Source organism: Drosophila elegans, unplaced genomic scaffold (assembly GCF_018152505.1).
Source record: "Drosophila elegans isolate 14027-0461.03 unplaced genomic scaffold, ASM1815250v1 contig_149, whole genome shotgun sequence".
Classification (NCBI taxonomy): domain Eukaryota; kingdom Metazoa; phylum Arthropoda; class Insecta; order Diptera; family Drosophilidae; genus Drosophila; species Drosophila elegans.
In genome coordinates this window covers 16,791,032-16,807,543 of record NW_024545513.1, presented here as the reverse complement: position 1 = coordinate 16,807,543, position 16,512 = coordinate 16,791,032, and the positions used below count along the sequence as shown (strand labels likewise).

General features: G+C 37.9%; 1 protein-coding gene across 2 annotated transcripts in view; it reads right to left on the bottom strand.

The window, feature by feature from the left end:
- LOC108137626 overlaps positions 1-16,512 on the bottom strand; it is a 64,560-nt gene that overhangs the window by 30,316 nt on the left and 17,732 nt on the right. Inside the window, exons 3-4 of one of the 2 annotated variants that reach the window (XM_041709051.1) lie at positions 3,119-4,715; positions 362-2,372 (exon numbers count right to left, since the gene is read on the bottom strand). In XM_041709051.1, the coding sequence (XP_041564985.1) occupies positions 362-2,372; positions 3,119-4,715 (3,608 nt within the window). Of the gene's footprint in view, positions 1-361; positions 2,373-3,118; positions 4,735-16,512 lie in introns of both variants that reach the window. The other variant, XM_041709048.1, reaches the window with a different exon arrangement.

The following is a 16,512-nucleotide window of genomic DNA, read 5'->3' as shown; positions in this document are numbered from 1 at the left end:
ATTGGTATATGGTAAAAAAAATCAAATTTGTCATTATCCAACTAATTATGCGCTTATAGTTTTTAATTAATAAAGAGTAAGTATTCAATTTTTAAATTGAGAAGTTGACATTGGATAATTACTACAAATTGTTCTCCACAGAACATTTCCATTAGCTTATAGTATTTAATTATCTAAAATTTGGCATAATCTATTAGTTTCTTAAACTTTTTTTTACATTTTAAGAGAGAATATTGATTTTACAAATGGAACAAGGAGTAAGCATACAATATGCCAATTAATTACTATTTAAAAAAAAATATTTCATTAGAAAATTTGGCATAATCGTATGGAATAGTCGATTCCCTTTAAATAAACCCACCATTATAGCCCTCGGCATTGACAGCTTTGGGACCAGTTTTGGCCAACGGATCGTTGCCTTCCGCCCGGGAGTCCGCTCCCTTGGCCGCCGTACCCGCTGGCTCGGTCGCAGTTTCCGGTTTGCCGGCTCCCTTGGCGGCAGCCGTGGCCGTTGCTCCCGTCGCCGTCGTTGCCTCGCCGGCACTGGCCGCACTGGCTCCACTCGCTGGTGTGCCGGTCGTGGCCACGGTGGCCGCTCCGGCTGTTGCTGCCGCCTCCTCCTCGGCGGTTTTGCTCTTTGCCTCGCCGCCGCCCGCTGAGATCTCTGGTGGTGTTGCAGGTATTGCTGTTGCTGGTGTTGCTGATGATGCTGCTGCTGCTGCTGCTGCTGCTGCTGCTGTTGTGGCACCTCCTGCTGTTGCCGCATTCTTTTCACTGGCATTTGCCGACTTCCCTGCTGCTGCTGCTGCTGCTGCTGCTGCTTCCGTTTTATCCGCTGCTCCTCCTGCTGCTGCTGCTGCTGCTGCGGGACTTGCTGTTGTTGTTCCTGCTGTTGTTGCTGCTGCTGCTGCTGTTGCTGCTGCTGCTGCTGTTGTTGTTGTTGTTGCTGCTGCTGCTGCCGCCGCAGCTGCTGCAGCCGCTTTGGCCACCTTTTCACCGGCGGCCGTCGCCTCGACAGCTTTGGTTGCAGCACTAGCCTTCTCGGCGGCACTTTCGGCCGCCTTGGCCGCATCCGCTGCCGCTTTCTCTGCCACCCGTTCCCGTTCGGCAGCCCGTTCCGCTCGTTCCCGTTCGGCAACGGCCGATGAACGGCCACCGGACTTTTGCTGTTGCTCACGCTGCAGTCGCGTCATTACGCCCGTGGTCATTGAATCAATGATGCACTGCGGCTGGGCGGCCTGAGCCTTTGCCGGATTGCGTGAACTGCGCGTCCGTTGGCGGGATTTACGCAACAGTTGCTTGTAATTCTCGGTCTTCTTGCTGAGGTAGTAGTAGCGTACGCAATCCTGAGGCGATTTACGATCCAAACTGGCCGCAATGGCACCAAAATTTTTCGGATGCTGTAAATACTTCTCCTTGAACGTCTCCTTCTCACCGGCTGTCCACATATTGAGTGCCTTACGCTGCTGATGCACCGCCACCATATCCTCGATGCGTCCGTTTTCATTGTGATAGGCGCATCGCCTCTGGCGGGCATCGTGCATTAGGGGCGGTATAACCGCATACGATCGCATCTTCTTGTCCTCCAGTGCCTGCTCTTGCAGCCCATCCATGATCTCTTCGAGATCCGCTTCGGATTTAATACGCGAACCGACGCGATTGAAACGCTCCTTATCCTCGCGCTGTTTTCGCAATTCCGTGAACACCTTCTCGAAGAACTCACGATTCTTGGCCTCGCGTGCCTTTCGCTTCGCACTGGCCTCCAACCGTTCGCAACGGCGCTGCCAATCCGCCTGCTCCTTGGTGTACTTCTCCACCAGACCCTGATTGTGCAGCCATCGTTCGGCCTTCAGCTTCCGGATGTGCAGGAGCAGGGGTGCCCGCACTTGACTCTGATGCTGACGTATCAGCAGGGTAAGGGCCTCCACGTCGAGGGGCTGATTGTAGAGCGGTAGCCAGGGTCTGCCCGCAACGGAACCCGCTGAGGATTCATCGGTTGCTGCTGCTGCTGCTGCTGCTGCATTCTGCAGCATGGAATGTTGCGCATGGGCCGTCTTCCGATTGGCCGCGTAGATTTTCATTGCCAGCATTTGACTGCGCCAGGCCAGCTCCACAGCCGCCTCGTCCTCATGCTCATCGTTGTGATCGTTGTTGTTATCGTTGCGCTCCTTGATGGCCTTCGCCTCTTTGGCCAGAGCGGCCTCCTCCATCAGTGATTTCTCCTTCTTGCGCAGCGTTTCCATTGTCGTCTCGGCGGACTTGATCTCGTTGTCAACCTTTTGGATCTGCATGAGCAGATCCTCCTTGGCGCTGGTCCGTCCACGTTCCTCGATTGAACTGTCGCTGGGCAACGTAGGTGAGATGGCCTCCACCTGGTGGTCAATGCAAATATCGTTTAGTTTTGACTTTGGTATAGACATGGAAAGAGCTCTGCTTGGGATCAAGTGTTGACAAGATTTTCACATTTCGATAAACTCGATTGTGTTTTATGTACAAAATAAAAAAAAAAAAAAATAGGGCAGTACAAACCCAAAAAAAAAATCCTGTTTGTTTTATATGTTATGTTGTATGTTAAAAAGTTTACAAAAAATTGTATTTAAACGCTTTTTGAAAGTAAATAAAGAGCTCTGCTTGGGATCAAGTGTTGACTGAATTTTCACATTTCGATAAACTCGATTGTGTTTTATGTACAAAAAAAAAAAAAATAGGGCAGTACAAACCCAAAAAAAAAATCCTATATATTGTATATGTTATATTGTATGTTAAAAAGTTTACAAAAAAATGTATTTGAAAGCTTTTTGAAAGTAAATTGAGTGATCAATAAAATGATTAACTAATGGAGCTCTGACTTAAGTTAATGAAGTATGTATTTATATATTTTTAGGGTTTTAGGGTCTACTTTGAAACTCGTATTAAACTCTTAAAATTTGTTTAAGTTTATAAAAACTTTAAACAAAGTTATAGGGATATTCTAGTAACAGGATTTTTCAAACTATTTTATTTAAAATAAAACCAACAAACATTTCTCTGCCAATTTTGTGTTATTAAATCCGAAAATATACTAATAAATTCAAGCAGCGCTCTTCCGGGGTCTCTCATTTCAAGGCATTCGACTCACCTGAGGGTGATAGGCTTCTGTGCTGGCGGATCCCGTACTTCCGGAGCCCGTTCCGGCGACAACATGACTGCTGCCGCCGTGACTGCCAGACGATCCGGCCATGGAAACGGTGACAGTGCCCACTGGCATACCCACTCCAGAGGACATGCTGCTCACTGGTGGCTGCGATCGGTTCTGGGATTGTGAGGCATGCTGTTGCTGTTGCTGTTGCTGCAGCTGTTGATGTTGCTGCTGCTGTTGTTGCTGCTGCTGCTGCTGCTGGGGCAGCGTTTCCACCTTGAGTTGCATGCCCATTGGCGTGGTGACCACTTGTTGTCTGCACATATCATTGTGACTCTGCCGACTGCTGTTCATCTGTTGTTGCTGCTGTTGCACTTGCGCTGGTGAGGATCGCTGGTGTTGCTGGTGTGCCTGGTGTTGCTGCTGCTGTTGCTGTTGCTGCTGTTGCTGCGGGTGAGGTGGCAGGTGATTCATGTTGCTGGCATTGGCCTCGCTCAGACGTTGCTTTTTGTACGGCTGCTGGCCGCCAAATGGCTCGGGCGGATGTTGCTGCTGCTGCTGCTGCTGCTGGAGCTGCAATTGCTGTCGCTGGTTGACCGCCGCCGCAGCAACGGCCACCGCAGTGGCATTGGTCAGGTACTCGCTGGTGTATTGGAGAGCCTGTGAGTGGGGCACCAGGATGCGCCCCAGATTGCCAACCATTATGCTGGTACTGCCGCCGCCGCCGCCGCCACCAGCAACAGATGTTGCTCCTGCGCCACTGGGACCGCCGCCTTGCTGTTGTTGCTGCTGCTGCTGCTGTTGCTGCTGCTGCTGTTGCTGCTGGGAGGGATTACTATTTGGTTGGCTGGCATAATGGGGCATGGCCTCCATGACCAGAACTCCGCCGGATTGCGACACCTGGACGACACCGCCACCGGGTGGAGCTGATCCACCGGCACTTCCTCCTCCTCCGCCGCTGCTGTTGCTGCCGCTGTTGGAACTCTGGCCAGAAGCGCTGCCTTTACCCGCCGAAACCGCTGCCACGGCAGCCCGAGCCGCTGCCCTTTGATACTCGGGCATCGATACTGCTGCCTGCTGCTGTTGTTGCTGCTGTTGCTGCTGTTGCTGCTGCTGCTGAATTTGGGTGTGACGCGAGTAGTGACTCTCACGGTAGGTGGGCGCCGGACCAATGCTGTAGCCCGTGTTCTGGATAAAACGATGCTGCGGGGGCGGTGGCGGGTAACCGGTATTGACGGCCACCGCCGCCGCTGCCGCTGCTGCTGCTGCTGCTGCTGCTGAATTACTGCTGTTGCTGCCGCTGCTGCTGTTGCCGCTACCAGGATTTCCAGGACGAGGTGGTGACAAAGGACTGGCCGCCGATCTCGAGGATTGCTGCTGCTGCTGCTGCTGATGTTGCATCTGCTGCTGCTGCTGCTGCTGCTGCTGTTGGTGGTGGTGGTGGATCTGCGGATGCAGAGTGGTGCGCTGGTCCTGCTGCTGCTGCTGCTGTTGCTGGTGGTGCGATTGATGCTGCTGCTGCTGCTGTTGCTGCTGCTGTTGCTGCTGCTGCTGTAGCTGCGCCACCTGCTTGGCATACTGTGGCAGCTCGAGGGCCCTGTACGACCAGTGGGGGCGAAAGGAGAGGAACACAAGCAGATTATTAAATTATTGGCTAAATTGACGTGGTAAACTTGTTTCGAGTTGGCTGGCAAAAGGCCTGTCTACACAGTCAGATTTTTCAATTGAGTATTTCGTTTTTATTAGTATTTAATAGCTTAAAGATTGTGATAAAAAAGGCTCATTCGTTAAATCAATTTATGCATTTACTTTATACAAAACTGAAATCTACCTGTAACAAAATCCTTAAAGTTCATTTGAGAAATCAGATTGTGTAAGGTAGCCTTAGCAAAGAAGTATTTTTATTTTAAAATGTTGCATTACAGGTTAAAATTAAGATGATTTCTGATGACAACAACTCATTTGCTACCTGAAGCAAGTAAAGTAAAGCCAAAAAATATAATAGTCAAATATTTTAATTTAATGTTTAATGTCAGACGAAATCTTTCTTCAACTTCTTTGAAGAACCTTGAAAAAAAATGTATATTTTTCTGAATTTCTCCCATCTCTTCTTTTTTTTATATTATCATTAATTTTTACTTGTAAAGGGTATAGTGCTATTGATTTAAATTATTCATTTTAGTTTTGTTGATGTGGTAAATTCAAACTATTCATTGGAAGTAATATCTTAAAGAATTTCGTTCAAATAACAAAGATTTTAATTTTGATCACATCTTAAAGTCCTGTGATTTGTTATTAGCCATTTAATAAAGTGTCATTTCAATCAAAATTATAGTCTCCCTTGTTATCTGTTGAAACCTGTTTTTAAATTATAGAATAAGAATCAGGGAAACTAGTTCAATCTATGTACATATCTGATAACAGAGCTCAGAGTTCTTTAACCGTAGGTTTGCAAAAAAAAAAAGAACACCTTGACCCGTTACAATAATAAAGATATTAAAATCTAGTTCTATTCAGATGTCAGATATTCTAGCGTATTCGCTGCTAATCGTGTAACGTTCATTCTAGGATTTAGACTAGTCACCATTTCAATCCCTCCTCCCCTTAATATAAACTGCGATCTGTAATTCTATTTAGACAGAGAAACGAGAAAAATACTGAAATAAATGGAACCAACAGAGGCTTGACCCCGTTTTCGCGCCAATCTAAGATAATCGGATGATCACATCATATAATTTAGCATATCTGCATAATATGGCTCCACGCTGATGCTATATGCTATATCAAAATAAATATACTATATATATATATATATATATATATATATATATATATATATATATATATATGTATACATATTTATAAGTGGGATATAAGCGGGGCCCGATCTAACGGTTGATTTAGTGGGCTCTATTATTATTATTTTTGTTATTGGGGACACGAACCCCGGCCGGTTTCGAACTTGTGCGAGCGAGAGAGAGAGAGGGAGAGAGGTGTTTGGACGAACTAACCGAGTTGCCATCTCTGTCGTTTTCGTGCCGCGCCATGCGGTACCGAATCGAACTTGTCCGAAGCTTATGTGTGCTTCAAACAAGTTCAGTCGAACTCGCCGCCGAACATGTTGAAGGCAAGCCGCAACTGCGTCGGCAGAGGCAACACGACGCCGGCAGAGGCAGCGATCCAACATTTTTTGCTGCCTTCTTTTATCCTATCACAGTGACAACTCAAAAATTGGGCATACCGTTAAATATTTGACCAGCTTGACTCATTTAAAAAAAATTAAAGTTCAAAGTTAAGCCTAGGCTTTAGATTTGTCAGAAAATAACTTTTATAGATTGATTTAAAATAAATGAAAATTTAATGAATATTTTATGCAACGATTTGTTATTTACAGTGTGATTATTATAATAAAAATAGTCCAGCTGTGTTAAAGCTTCCATTGAGCGTGTTAGTTTCAGTAATTTGTGGTTTAATTACTAAGCAATTAATTCAACGGCACAGCAAATGTCGTATTAATATTTATAAACATTGCTTAAGGTCTGCAGTAATGTCAGTAGACAACAACATTGTTTCTTTTATTAATATTAATTAGCCCAATTTTGAAGTACTTTGAATTTTTGTGTTTTATTCGAATTAAATTTGCTCTGATGCTCAAATTGTTCCTTGTTGAACATATGGCTAATTGTTTTAATAAAACGAAATAGTAGAATTTGTATATATATTGACACAATTATTAAAAGTGTCGCTACTTTGAATAAAAATTATTTTTTTTAAACATAGGTCGAATATGAAATAATTAACAATTGAAATTTATGCTCCAACTGTAAAAAAAATCGAGTTTATTGTTATTTTTAACATTAAAACAACTATAACATTTTAGATTATTCTGTATATGCCTCATTTCTAAACTATTTTCCAACTATTTTAGAGTAATCTTTATTTGTTCTCAATCTACATATTTTAAAATTTTGTGTTTTTATTCTAATTTAAACGGTTTCTTTTTTATGATCTTTTAATTATTTATAACATTTTCTTTGCATTTGGTTTGTTGTGAACTGTGAATTGGTTTACTTGGCATAATAATAATACTAGCGTTTGATGGGATTTGTGATTTTGTGATTAACGTGCGACGCGTTTGACCCGACACCTCTGCGCTGCCTCTGTCGACGTCGACGCCAACGCAGCGGCGCGACCTCATGCATCAACGTCACACACACACGCACACACTAATAACCACAGACCCGTTTATTAATTCATTAAATTATTATAGAAGATTCAGTGTGAGTGCGAAGGAGATGGCCTGCGGTCGCGCAACATTGCCAAACTTCACAGCAAACCATTCTTTTATTTAGAAAACATCAAATTCAAGGCTTTTCCAGCTCGCATTTAAAATAAAAGATTAAAAGCTCAGACAATGATGTAGCGAAATCATCAAACATGAATGAGAATGACGACGACCCATCCTAAAACGAAGAAAAATAATTTTGCTTTATGTATCCTAAACTTGATACCCTTCTATACTATATACTATTCTTCAAACACATTATTTAACCTATTTTATATTTATTATTATTAAACGGAATTTATGTTTAAAGTGTTTTTATTTTGTGGCTATGATATTTGAATTTTTTAACTTGATTTCATAAAATATTTTCGCGTTGCTATTTATTTCTGCCGCCTTTATTTTGTTTCTTACAAGTTTTTCCTTTTGTGGTTCTTCCTTAAAAATATCTTTATTAGCTTGCAATGAAGCTTTAGCCTTACTAATATATTTATTTGTTTTAATAAAGCTTTATCTGCGGATGTAAACTTTGACCTTCTGAGATTCCTTGAAGCTTTTCGCGTTATTTTACTTCTACCTACTCGCTAAAATTATCTTTTGTATATTCCTTTTGACCTTGCCTTATTTATTTCACTAATGTTCTTTGATTCCTTTCTCTATCCTGATATGTTAAATATAAAGGTATATTTTTTTCATATACATATGTATCACTTCGCATATGGTAGTTTTATTTCTATATGCGTACCCTATATTTAAAATCTTCTAGGTAATACATAAATAAAACCTTTTACTGCATATGTATGTACTTTTGAACTTAAAGCTCAGCTTCATTATTTTCAAATTCCCTCTAGTTTACTTTACATTACTTTATATTGACTTTTGCCTTCTTGTATTCCTTTCTTCATGTGCAAAACAATTCAAAATTGTTGTCTTATTTACATAGCCTTTGTTTTCACTGGTTTTACATGTTTGTTGAGATGTTTTACCTGAAAAGAAAATGAGAAAACCAGAAATTAGCTTTAGAGAAAAATGGTTTACAATTTAAATCGATTTAAACGAAATTTGCGTTAAGCAAGACAAGGTAAGATTTAAGTGAAGTAATGTAACACCAGTAATCTTTTTCGATTAGTCCCCCTTGCTGGGCGCCATTAATCTGTTATTTTCTCTTTGCTGGTTACCACTTCCACATCAAGAATTAAACTTTAATATGAAAGTAGAGGAAAATAAAGAAGAAAACAGGTAGGTAGAGACTAAGACAACAAAAGGAATAACTAAATTTATGCCAAAGAAAAAGCTTTTGCTAGTAAGCTTTATTTCTCCGTTTCATCTTTTTCATTACGGTTCATTCTTGTTCCCTTTAACATTTCCCTTGATTTCCTCTCCTTTTTCTGCTTTAAAGTTCCACCAAACGAAAAAGAAAATAATTAAAACCCGCACACAGCTTTGTTTTTGTTTGAAAAAGTTTGAAAACAAGCTGCAGCCAGAAAGAGATGGGGAGCAACGAAGGACAGAGTTGGGGATACAGTGCCAAAGAGGGAGAAATCACACATTTACCGTTATGTGCGCAGTAAGTCATACTCACACACATGTGCATACATACATTTTATATACAACATATCCTCTCCATATGTTTTGTGTGCAGCATCCACACAACCATTTGGCCACCCACTTCCTCTCCTTTATCGTCTTCTTCTTCCAGCCACGCCTTGTGTCTGTGTCTATACATATGTAATGCATATATACTACACAATTTATACATATACACATATACCGTAAATACTGTGGGGCACACAGCAAAATAAAAGAATACTATAGTTAAACTAGCAGAAAAGGTGGAGCAGAAAAGATGGAGCATAGAAGAGGCGAAAACCACTAAGACTAAAAAAAAGCGCAGAATAAAACAATAAATAAAAAATTAAGGAAAACCAGAAAGCGCAAAATTATTTTATTCAAAAAAATAAAAGGAGAACAAAACAAGAAGAAGCATCCGCTGGAGCAAAAATACCATACACTCTGGAAAACTGTGGATATTCTAGAATGTAATTAATTTCAGAGCTCTAAAACTTGTATCTATAAACGCTTACTTTATTTTATAAAATCTGTATTATATGTACATATGTTTCCCCATCATTTCTAACCATTTATTTAAAGTATAAAAAAATTTTAAACTTGAGTATAAAGATTTCTTTCACCAGTATTTCTCAAAGTGCACATACAGCAAATAGCTGTCTGCTATCGCCTCCCCCTTTCCCAAACTTTTCCGCCCAATTTCCCATCTCCTCTTTGAACTGCAGTATGCAGCAAGGGCCAACAAAAAAACAACAAACTTTTTGCTATCGATTTTTTGGGCGGGAGAAAATGCAGAAAAATAAAGTGGCGTAGGAGGAAAGGGACGCTGACAGCCTTGTTATGAATTCCCCAAAGTGGGGAGAGTAATGGGAGCAAAAAAGTTGGTGGTTATAAGCCAGTCGTATTTTGTATGTTGATTATGATTTTTGGCTCCTGTTTTTCCTCGCCCATATATCCCCTTCTTTTTGCCTTTAATTTTTCGCCACATATTTTCCAGCTGCTTCGCCCCCCTTTTCGTATACGTATACGTATACTTCGCCCATTTTTCCCCTCTTCTTTCCCACGCTCTTGTTCTATCTCCTTTTCATTTTTGTTGCCTGCTTTTAAGGCGCTAAACTTTACGCTGCTGTTAGAGCAGGATAGCTGCAACTTTACAATGTCCTTTGCTATCTGTGTCTCTGTTCTTCCTCCCCTCTTTTTTATCCTTTCTCCTTGTCTGTCTGTGTGCCATTAAATTCGCTGGAAATTTAATTTGTGCTCGAGACAAGAAAAGCCACGCAAGCCAAGACAGAGGCGGATAGAGCGAGATGGAGAAACATTGAGGGATACAAAGAATGAGATGGAGATAGAAGGCAGATGGAGAGACCGCGAATTGAATCAGCTGTTTTTCGAGCTGGAATGCTAACATTCCTCCGCATCGATGGTAGGAGGCTTTAATGGGGGAAAACTCGGCTAAAATAGTTTACCAAGAACGCAAGAAGCAAATATAATGCAGAGGATTTGTTTAAGAGGATTTAAACGGGTCTAGTAGAATAAAGTGGTTTTATGTGTCATGATTAAATGTAAAAAAAATGCTACCCTTGAAATATCGATACTATTTACCAAAACATTAACCCAAACAGTAAATTTAACAGTAAATAATTCCATTTCGATAATATTTTTTAACTTCTTAAAACCGTTAAAACTGTTAAAGAAAAAAAGTACACCATACATTTCAAAAACTAGAACCCAAAAATTAAAAAAAAAAATATTGAAGAATATAGTTAATCAAGCGTATGTATAATAAAGACTCCATTCTGCAAGTCTAGTTAATTGATTGCCTAAAATACATTGTATTGATAAGAAAATAAATATTAATCCCTTATAACCTTTTATCATATCAAAATATATTAAAACCATTTTCCCTGATATTACAAGTGTATTTTCAAGTAGATGATTCATTTCCTAATTACGTTGTAAGTCCGATACGAAGGGCAAGTTAAGGTAGTCGATTAAATAAAGCAAATTGAAACAATATCCAAGTAAACGGTGGACAGGCTCTCCAGTCAGGATGTTATAGTCAATATCAGTGTCTTGTCTATTCGCTTCTATATGAATTTACCTATATCCAGCCATCTATATCTTGTACAAACGCACAAGCACACGCACAGATCTATTTGAATATTAATGAGCTGAAATTGCACATTTGCATTCACCCATTTAGTAGTTCAATGTACAACACACCACAGCTTGTCTATCGATGAGTTATCATCCCGCCGTCGGTTTTCCCCTCGCACCTGTCACACCTCATGAATATAGACAGCTTCGTATACTACTAAATTATAACAAAGTAAAAAACAAAAAAGCAAAAAAAAAGAAGCAAAAAAAAAAGAGAAGGGGTAGTGGAAAAAAAACCGCAAATGACTCATGACCATTCAGATTAGTGTTATTATTATGACAGTGGGCGTCGTACATTTCCCTCTGTCATAACAACCCTCTTTGTCGAAACTGTGTGCATTAATATCACTTGATAGATAGCGCTATCTGAAAATCTAAAAGCAATATAAAAACAAAGTATTTTTGGAAAGGTGATTAAAGGCAATAATAATATCAAGTTATATTTGTATTATATATTGTTTGGCCTTAACGTTAAATCGACCAATAAAAAATAATATATTTTATTATTAAAATAAATTAAATCATAGGTTTACTAAAATTAACTTATCAAAAATATCAATTTTAAAAATTAAATCAATTGGAAAAGCAAATGTATATTTGTATGTACAAATAATCTACTGAAAATATTTGCCTAACATTTCCAATTGCCTGGTTGTTACATTCAGCGCAATTTCGAAATAAATTGTTGACTATTTCCGTGTCTAATTACGTTTGCTCAGCTCACGTAAGTACAAATGAAAAATCCGAGTAAATTACTTTAGCACACATGTGTCAACGATTTGACGATCTTTGTGTAATATCATACAAAAAAATATTAAATACAAAAAAAATTTAAAACTTTCAGGGCGTGCAAATTTTGCCATTCAAAGGTTAAACGGATTCAGATTGTCAGATTGTAGCTCTTTTTTGGGCAGAGGCTAATAATCGATTGAAAGTAGTTTATATTTTATTTAAAAAAAAAAGATCTTGAACAAAAAATGATTTTTCGTTTTTTCTTTGCGAATGCCTGTTATTCAAAAGCGAAATCTTTGCAAAATTTCTTGCATTTGTTTTAATTTCCATTCATTTTTCTCTTTTATTTTTTTTCTATATTTTACCCAGATGTTTTCACAGCTGTTCTCTACATCGACCGGTAGTCAGCAATTTACTTTCGGGTTCTTTTCAGTTTGTTTTCGCTATTTCTTAGTCCCTTGGGATATTTTGTTTCATTCGCAAAGTCAGCGCTGAGAAATGTTATAATATTCAATTTACAATTACTCAAATTACCAGACATCAGCAAAATAGAGATATTTCGGGGAGGTTTGAAATAGGAGAAATCCTAAAGTAAGCAACAATTTTCTTTGTTATTAAAAATGTAGAAACTAATTCATAAACATTTTTAAAGTTAATTTATCGATTTGTAATGGTAAATGAAAAATCATGAAGATCGAGTCCATTGAATCTGTTGTGCTGTTATATTCCTATTTTTTTATCATACATTGTAAGATCTCATACAAACTTTACAAATACTGTATATATCCCACCAACTTGCGAATTTTCACATGAGGCTGCGAAAGCAATTTCCTGTCTATATATGTAGATAGAAAAGAACCGAGACGAAAATGGGGAAAGGGGCGAGGTATGTACATATACGATCGAAAGGGACAACACAGCATGATAATGGCACCCCACCTCATCTCCTCTATTTTCATAGCTGTACATTGAACTTTTGCCAGCACATGGTTAAAAAAAATAACTACATATATGTATATTAAGGGAATAACAGGGAAAGAAGCAAGGCGGTAAGATTAGGTGCGATTTATGGCAATCGTTCGCATGAAATTCAACTCCGGCCTGCAAATGCTTCATAAGAAATTGAAAAACCCCATAAAAAATACGTATACGTAATATGTGTGCACAGAGGGAAAAAATTTACTACAGAACTAATAGCAATGTTTGTTTTTAACAAACAAAAAGGAAACGTATTTTTTTTTGATTTTACATATGTTCATGCACTTAAATTGAGAAAAGTTCTTATAAAAATGAATATTTTTGTCACAATACATATATATAATTAAAGTTTACTTAGTTTTCCGCGCAGTGTGCAAACATTAAATACAAGGGTTAAATGGACCGAGGAAGGTGTACAAAAATTGGCCTATCTAATCTGTGTTGTAAAACAAAAATAAATACAAATGTTTCCATGCCTCACCACAAAAAAAAAAAAAAACTACTCTCTCTATCTTTTCTACTCTGACGATCTACTTTTATACAACAAAAACACGAACGCAGGGAAAAAAACGAATAAAAATGCGCGCCAAAACGGGGCCATGAATTAATCTGTTTTTGTTGTTTTTATTAGTATGTATATATATATATGTTTTTTTTTTTCTGTCATAGCCGCTCGCTAATCTAATCTGAAAGCAGAACGAAGACCAATTACGAACACCGAGTAAAACAAATATAATACACAATAAAAGTCATAAAACTTATCACGATTTAATCTAGTGGGAATGCAGTATGTTTGTGTGTGAACAGCAGGAACGTGACATTGGTCAAACGCAGTGCGTTGGCGTTATCAGTCGTTATCAATCGATTGACGATTGACAGAATTGACAACGAAACGCGGAAGAGGAACAACAACCAAACCAAAATGGAAGGGTGAGCGATAAGGGAATAAATATATAGATAACAACATATAATGGGGTCGATGTGGAAAGATAATTTTAGGTAGCTAAGTCATAAAATAAGTGCCATGACATTTACAAAATGCAAAAATGCAAATTAAATTATTAAAAAAAAATCTCAAAAAGCATACAATCATATCATTATTTAAGGAACAAGAAAATAAAAAACGCAGATAAACAAAAAATAAAATAAATAATTTAAATAATTACCTCTACTTTTTATTATAAGCTTAAAAAATTACAATGGAAGCTTGAAAATAGTAATTATTTAATTGTTGCTAAACCGATATCTCTAAGAAAAAAATTGCTCAAGGAACAAATTGATATTTTTACACAAGTATCTGCCCTAAACATTTTTTTCTGTTAACATTTGGTAAAATGAACTACAATTTAATTTAGTCACAGGTTGGTTTATAGTTTATTTAGATTATATTATTAATTGTAACTGTAAACTGTAAACGTATATATAGGTAATACGGATTTAAACACCCGCGTAATGCCCAATAATGCCGACTATTATAGAACTTAATTTTACAAATTGTTCGATCGATCGATGGATGACATCTAAAAAAAAAAACGGTTGTGCAAAAACTTATCAAAAATTCAACGGGCAATCATCATCAAAATTTAATATTAAGCAATAAGGGGCGACCGGAAAAGAGACGGTGTCATTAAAGTTTCAATCGCTGAGAATGCGAACAAATGTCGTCGTTTGCATGCGTCTCCGTCTCTGATTAACTGTAAAACTACTGCTCAATGGAGATACATATATAGACGGGTTGAAAGGGGGGAGTTAAGGGGGGAGGGGCTAGCATGACTCAGAAAACTTTAACCGTTTTACGTGGCCTCGAGTGGGCGCTCGTTTCTACAAGTCTGTGTGAGGATTGAATTGCAGATACAGATATACATTACGAGTATACAGTCTGAGTGAAATTTATAAATGATTTATTTGATTTTTAAAATCCATGCTTAAAAACAATTTATATAAATATATTAACCCAATAGTTATTTTTTGATTTGCAAAAAAAAAAAACTTTCAAAGAATTTTTGTTGCTTACGAGCGATATTATTTGCATAAATATAAATAATTGTAAGCTTGACCCAATTGTTAATATTGACAATAATGTTCAATATCTAAACATTATTAAAATGATTGATTTCGATTATTTTACCATATATTTTAAATATGTATATGTATTGTACATACATATGTTCCTTGGTTAATACTATTAATTTGACTACAGCTGTTTTTCTCTGAGCATCACTGATTGCCTCTTTCCGTCTCTTTTTCGACATCCCTCGGTCTCATTTTTCCCCATCACCGCCATCGATGTGTTGCTCTTTCGCTCGCCCACTATCTCCTTCTCTGTCTAGCTTGGGGTCGTTGCAGTGCAAAACTATAGTTGAAGGTGATTTCATAATGAGTCCTCCTCTTTTTTTTTCCGCTACCCCCCTCCTTGATCCTCCACTCTCTTTCTATATTATTGTTTTTTTTTTTTGCATTTTTCCTTTGGGGCCGCTGCACTTTTTGTATGGTTGCGCTTTTGCAAAAATAGACATTGTCTGGACGTCAACGTCGACTGCGACGCTGGCATCGACCGCGTCAATTGTTAATTATACTTGCCTTTTCTCTTTTTTTTTCCCTCGTTTTCTTTAATTATATTTCATTACGTATGTGCATTTTATTGGCATTTTTTTTGTTTTGCTTTTCCTTGTTATTTTTTTTCTTTCTATTTTTTGTTCAAGTGGCGCCCTCTGGTGGCCGCGACTACAACTGCAACTGCTTCCCCAAAGCGATTTTTTAGTGGGATAGGTCGGGGAGTGTACGATACACGTAATATCCAAATTATTCCAGTTATTGATGCATATCCATGAATTCACAGATATGAATTGAAAGCAAGTGATAACCTAAGCGTTATTCCTTTAGTTAACTTTTCGATCTTCACTAAATAATGTTCATCAACGACTACAAATTGGTATTTGCTATTATTTTATCCGTTTCTTACTAATTTGGACAAAACTTAAAGTACTAATAGGATTTACTTTAGTAAATTGTATAAAAGAAATAAGATCGATAATTTGTATTACATAAATAAAATCGCAAAATAAAACAATCGACTTCATTATCAAAACATTATATAATATCATTATTTATATATATATATATATGGATTTAGAGTCTTTAATAAATTATGGGTATTGTTGATCCATAATTGCTTTGCCATTATTGAAAGATAATGCTTAAGTTCGCATTTACAATGAATCATACAATCAGTTACCGTTCGATATAAGAAATAGTCGAAAGGATAATTGTGCAATTAAAAATTACAGTCAAACTATTTTGTATTTATTTAAAACCAATTTATTAATTATAATTTCTTACATTTTTATGATTAAAACCATTACCAATTTAAAAGCCATATTTTGTCGATCCACATTTAAAAATGGACCAACAAAATTACAAAATCAAATATAATCGTTCTAGATTGCAAGCATACTTAATTACTGGTATGAAACTTAAGTCAACAAAATTTCTTAAACTCCGTTTTTTTTTTGCTACTTAATATTTAATAGGCTTGTGTTCATTTCCCTTTCTAAAACTTGATTGGTTGTTAGGCAATGAATGTTACACAATTCCACGGTGAGTAAACAAATAATAAAATATGCACAATTTAGTTATGGTAACAAATAAAAATTTTTGAGAAAACATGTGAAAATAT